This window comes from Theropithecus gelada, chromosome 14, assembly GCF_003255815.1.
Source record: "Theropithecus gelada isolate Dixy chromosome 14, Tgel_1.0, whole genome shotgun sequence".
NCBI classification, from domain to species: Eukaryota; Metazoa; Chordata; class Mammalia; order Primates; family Cercopithecidae; genus Theropithecus; species Theropithecus gelada.
The window spans coordinates 110,593,852-110,599,851 of NC_037682.1; the positions used below are offsets into that span (position 1 = coordinate 110,593,852).

At 47.5% G+C, this 6,000-nt stretch overlaps 1 protein-coding gene across 1 annotated transcript in view; it reads left to right on the forward strand.

Annotated features, from left to right (window-relative positions):
* Positions 1–3,369: 3,369 nt before the first annotated feature.
* Positions 3,370–6,000, forward strand: part of VPS11 (VPS11, CORVET/HOPS core subunit) — a 15,784-nt gene continuing 13,153 nt past the window's right edge. Inside the window, exons 1-3 of the mRNA XM_025356457.1 lie at positions 3,370–3,688; positions 4,842–4,990; positions 5,088–5,223. Of these exons, the coding sequence (XP_025212242.1) occupies positions 3,502–3,688; positions 4,842–4,990; positions 5,088–5,223 (472 nt within the window). The 5' untranslated portion in view covers positions 3,370–3,501. The remainder of the gene's footprint in view (positions 3,689–4,841; positions 4,991–5,087; positions 5,224–6,000) is intronic.

A 6,000-nucleotide genomic window follows, 5' to 3' on the forward strand; every position in this document is an offset into this window, starting at 1 on the left:
ATTCTCCTGCCTCAGCTTCCTGAGTAGCTGGGACTACAGGTGCCCACCACCACGCCCAGCTAATTTTTTTGTGTGTTTTTAGTAGAGACGGGGTTTCACGTTGTTAGCCATGATGGTCTTGATCTCCTGACCTCGTGATCCACCCACCTCGGCCTCCCAAAGTGCTGGGATTCCAGGGGTGAGCCACCGCGCCTGGCCAAAAAAAGAAGATGGTTTCTACCTGGAGAGCCAGATGAGAAAAACAGAAAATTAAAGTTTTCTGAAGCAGCTACTCGGGAGCCTGAGGCAGGAGAATCACTTGAGCCCAGGAGGTGGAGGTTGCAGTGAGCTGAGATTGCGCCACTGCACTCAAGCCTGGCGACTGGCGACACAGCGAGACTCCATCTCAAAAAAAAAAAAAAAAATATATATATATATATATATATATATATATATATATATAAAAGTTTGCATTTGGGACAAGAAGTTTTCTTGTTTTGTTCCAGTGGATATAACTGTTTTATATCATGGGCAGTAGTTTGCTAAAGGGAAAAGAGAATACTGCAAGACAATTCTTGCATTCTTGATTCTGAGTTATGACCTCTAATTTGAAACTAAAGACTTATATTTCTTCTTTATCTTTAGTCCCTTTAGAACTTGAGTTCCCAGTATGCAGAACTAACTGTAAGTGAACAGACATTTTCTGTGTAATTTGCTTGGTTATCTTCCTCACTATCCTGAAATTCCTGGATTCAGACCAGTGTAACTAAGAGACAAACCCTGGTGTATGTTCTGACAAGCATAATCTAGCTTTACACCCATCAAACTATCTAATTAGAGGGTAGGGGGCTGAATTACTCATTTTGTTTCCAAAGAACTTTGCAGTTTTTGCCCAGAGAGAGCCACTTTAAGTTAAACTCTTTGAGACTCCATTTCTTATCAGGGATAATGATACCTCTTCTGCAGATGGTTGCTATGAAGATTCCGTGAAAAGCAAAGGCACTTTATTAGATATAATTTACTACACGAAATTAGGGGCTTGTTACTGTCCGTTCTTTTTATGCCTGTCCCTAGGGTGGTGGTTGAGGACCATGTCTTGTTCATTTATATTCTGGGCATTTGGTATAATTCCTGGACTAGGAGTGCTCAATACACATTTGTCAAAAGAAGGACAGGAAAGAAGGTAGTAAGTCTGAAGAGGTGTTGTGGGTCTCTCTGGCAGGCCAATCTCAGCCTTTGTATCCCTCATCAATAAGAGGATCCAATGGGCACAGGTAGAACCAGATTCAGCCCTCAGAAGACGACGTGGAGCCTCTGCCATTGGACAGCAGGGGGAGCACCCAAGCAACGGAGATGCACTCTATCTCCTGTTCACATCTCTGCTTTTACATTGTGTCTTTTTTGAAGTCTGTTGCCCATGCTGGTCTTGAACTCGGGGCCTCAAGGGATCCTCCTGCCTCAGCCTCTTAAAGTGCTGGGATTACAAGCGTGAGCCAGCTTGCCTGGCCACATTGCTTCTTTTAACATATATTCTTCATAGGCTTAACAACTGACATATTAACATACCATCTAAACACTCTGATGACTAGTATGGAATATGCTCAGTAGGTGAAAGTGGGTTCAATCTGCTCCCATTTGTGCTTCTGCCCAAGAGTTGGTATCCTGAAACAGTTCCAATGAATTGGAGATATCCTGTGTCATGAAGAGGAAAGAAACGTTAGTTGGAAGTCAGGAAATCTGTGTGCATGGTGGTGGCTAGAGTTTCTTTATATCATTTACCTCTTCAGACAAATGGACACCACCTGCCCATCAACCAGATTGAGGAGAGGAGTGGATAAGAAGGGAGTCATCCACATTCATTCCTCCAGCCAAACATGGGACTTCTACCAGGCTCTGCTAGGCCTCGTTCACGGTAAACAAGACGTAGCCCCTGCTCTCAGGGAACTCTGGCTGGTGGAAATACAGAATCAAATATTCTGAAATAAGTTGGGGGAGGGCCAGATGCGGTGGCTCACGCCTGTAATTCTAGCACTTTTGGAGGCCGAGGCAGGTGGATCACCTGAGATAAGGAGTTTGAGACCAGCCTGGCGAAAATGGCAAAACCCCATCTCTGCTAAAAATACAAAAATTAGCCAGGCATGGTGGCAGGCACCTGTAATCCCCGCTACTCGGTAGGCTGAGGCATGAGAATCGCTTGAATTCGGGAGGTGGAGGTTGCAGTCAGCCGAGATTGTGCCACTGCACTCCAGCCTGAGGGATAGAGAGAGACTCTGTCTCAAAAAAAAAAGAAGAAAAAAAAAGGATGTTAGAGGAGTGCAAAAAGTAAACTTCACAAATACCACAGAGTCACTTTTTCATATGTCCCTACTATCTCAAAATGATGCTATGTCACTTCTGTGTATAGCTTCTCATGGCACACAAACAGTAAACCTACAGTAGTTGTCCATGAGGATAGATCTTGCTTGCATTCAAAGCTGGTTTAGCCAGAGTTGGGAGTGGAGAATGGCCATGTAATATCTTGGACACCTGCCGCTTATCATTAAAACACTCAGCTCTCAAAGCCGCCACTTCCAGGTTTTTGCTCAGTTCTATGTCCCATACCCTGCCACTATGGAAAGGGGCAGAAAGCCTAGGGCCTTGGGAGTTCCTGCCCCATCAGTATTTCCGTTTCCTTTTTTTTTTTTTTTGAGACAAGGTCTTGCTCTGTCACCCAGGCTAGAGTGCAGTGGCACAATCATGGTTCACTGCAGCTTCCACCTCTGGGGCTCAATCGATCCTCCTGCTTCAGCCTCCCAAGTAACTGGGACCACAGGTGTCCACCACCACGCCTGGCTCATTTTTGTAATTTTTGTAGAGATGGGGTTTCACCATGTTGCCCAGGCTGGTCTCGAACACCTGGGCTCAAGTGATACCCCCACCTCGGCCTCCCAAAGTGCTGGAATTACAGACAGACATGAGCCATCGCGCCCAGCCCGTTTCCTTGGGAAACGTTTTGAGCGTCTGTTAGGTGTCATACGCTCTGACGGGGAACAAAAACGAATGTAAGACATTGACTATGGTTCACAATCTGCGTGGTGGCAGACACAAACTTCTAATTTTATTTTTCCTCTCATACAGCCGAAAAACTGGTTTAACATACACTGTTTCATTTATGCCCCAAAACAGTCCTGTGAGGTCAAAACGTCATTCACTTAGGCACGACGGGTTACAGTCCACAAGGCGCATGACATCGCTCATCTTGATCTCCCGGTACCCGCGCATTTTAGGAAGAAACACGTTCAAAGGGATGAAGGGTCCGCTCTCAAGCATTTTAGCTAGCGAAGTTACAGTCACATCCGGCAAAGTCGCACACTGCGGAACTAGGACTACCGCGCGCGGCCCCGCCCACTTTCCCAGCAGCGGGAAGCTGTCACCCGGACTCTAGAGATCTTGGGCCCAGGGGCTCCCGGAAGCTGCCGACCACGTGATTCGCTGGCTCAGCTCACGTGACAAAGCTCCCGGAGGTGGGGGCCCTCGGCCAAAATGGCGGCCTACCTGCAGTGGCGGCGCTTCGTTTTCTTCGACAAGGAGCTGGTGAAGGAGCCGCTGGGCAATGATGGGGCCGCTCCCGGGGCCACACCTGCTTCTGGATCCGCTGCTTCCAAGTTCCTTTGCCTCCCTCCTGGCATCACTGTCTGCGACTCAGGCCGAGGGAGCCTGGTCTTTGGAGATATCCTTCGTTTGGAGCTGTCTTTTCCCTCCCGGGATCCCGAAGAGATCGAGTTAGGATGAAATCTGTTTGTTGGAGGGGTCAGTGCCGCGTGCCTGTTTCCTTTAGCTGGTCATCCAGAGTCGTTCTGTGATCTACAGGAAGAAAGAAGTCCATTTCCTAACTTGTTATCAACTGAGCAATCCTGGGCAAGTCATTTAACCTCTCTGGGTTTTAATTTCCTTATCTGTAAGAGAAGTGTGCATGCCAATTTGACAAGCTTAATTTGAGATCAATTAAAAAAAAATGCAAGTTGGCTTTAAAAGATGAATATGTAAAGTGACATGCTCTCCCCTGCCCGTTATCGTTGGCGAGGAGGTAAATGAGGCTAGCAGTTGTTGCTTTCGTCTTCATGTTGCTGGTACTCAACTCTGGCCTTTTTCACTCTTTTTTTTTTTTTTTTTTTTTTTGAGACGGAGTCTTACTCTTGCCCAGGCGGGAGTGCAGTGGCACGATCTCGGCTCACTGTAACCTCCGCCTCCCGGGTTCAAGCGATTCTCCTGCCTCAGCCTCCCGAGTAGCTGGGACTACAGGCGTGCGCCACCACACCCGGCTAATTTTTTACATTTTTAGTACAGACAGGGTTTCACCGTATTGGCCAGTCTGGCCTTGAACTCCTGACCTCGTGATCCACTCGCCTCGGCCTCCCAAACTGCTGGGATGGCCCGCTTTCTTTTTTTTTTTTTTGAAACGGAGTTTCACTCTTGTTGCACAGGCTGGAGTGCAATGGTGTGATCTGGGCACACTGCAATCTCCGCCTCCCGGGTTCAAGCAATTATCCTGCCTCAACCTCCTGAGTAGCTAACAGGCACACATCATTATGCTCGGCTAATTTTTGTATTTTTAGTAGAGACAGGGTTTCGCCATGTTGGCCAGGCCGGTCTGGAACCCCTGACCTCAGGTGATCCGCCCTCCTTGGCCTCCCAAAGTGCTGGGATTACAGGCGTGAGTCACCGTGCCTGGCCCTACTCTTTTTAAGATAGGGAGTTCCATGAGATGATATGTAGGAAAATCCTTGAAAATTTTAGAGTTATATGCATGTAATTGTTATCTGAGTTCTGGTCTGAATATAAGTATCTCTCCTTGGAAAGGAGGCTCCTTGACTACCCTGCACATATGGAAGGCCAGATCTGGTTCTTGCCACGTTCCCTACAGCTTACAGGCTTCCAGGCCTACAAACTACGGGTGACACACCTGTACCAACTGAAGCAGCACAATATTCTGGCATCTGTTGGAGAAGATGAAGAGGGCATCAACCCCTTGGTGAGTCCCAGCAGGGAAATGGGAAAGATCCGGAAGCCTGGAAATGATTTTTTCTTGGAGAATGACTAGCATTTACACTTCTGAGGTCTGTCCACAGGTTAAGATCTGGAACCTGGAGAAGAGAGATGGTGGCAATCCACTCTGCACTCGAATCTTCCCTGCTATTCCAGGAACAGAGCCAACTGTTGTATCTTGTTTGACTGTCCATGAAAATCTCAACTTTATGGCCATTGGTAAACAGAAGGCAAAACTAACACTCCTAGATTCGTTATATATTTTCTTCAGAGTTGCTTCTGCTTCTCATCTTTACTGTTTTCGTGAGACCACTTTGTATTGAACTGAGGCCTTTGAGATATTAAAGTTTGGAATGGGGGCCAGGCACAGTGGCTCACGCCTGTAATCCCAGCACTTTGGGAGGCTGAGGCGGGCGGATCACCTGAGGTAGTTTGAGACCAGCCTGACTGACATGGAGAAACCCTATCTCTACTAAAAATACAAAATTAGTTGGGCATAGTGGCACATGCCTGTAATCCCAGCTACTAGGGAGACTGAGGCAGGAGAATCGCTTGAACCTGAGAGGTGGAGGTTATATGCAGTGAGCTGAGATTGCGCCATTGCACTCCAGCCTGGGCAACAAGAGGGAAACTCCATCTCAAAATAAATAAATAAATAAATAAAATAAATAAAGTTTGGAAAGGGAAGGGATTTAATTTTGTTCTTTGAAAATGTGTCGGGCCGGGCGCGGTGGCTCACGCCTGTAATCCCAGCACTTTGGGAGGCCGAGGCGGGCGGATCACAAGGTCAGGAGATCGAGACCATGGTGAAACCTCGTCTCTACTAAAAATAGAAAAAATTAGCCGGGCGCAGTGGTGGGTGCCTGTAGTCCCAGCTACTCGGGAGGCTGAGGCAGGAGAATGGCGTGAACTCGGGAGGCGGAGCTTGCAGTGAGCCGAGATTGCGCCGCTGCACTCCAGCCTGGGCGACAGAGCAAGACTCCGTCTCAAAAAAAA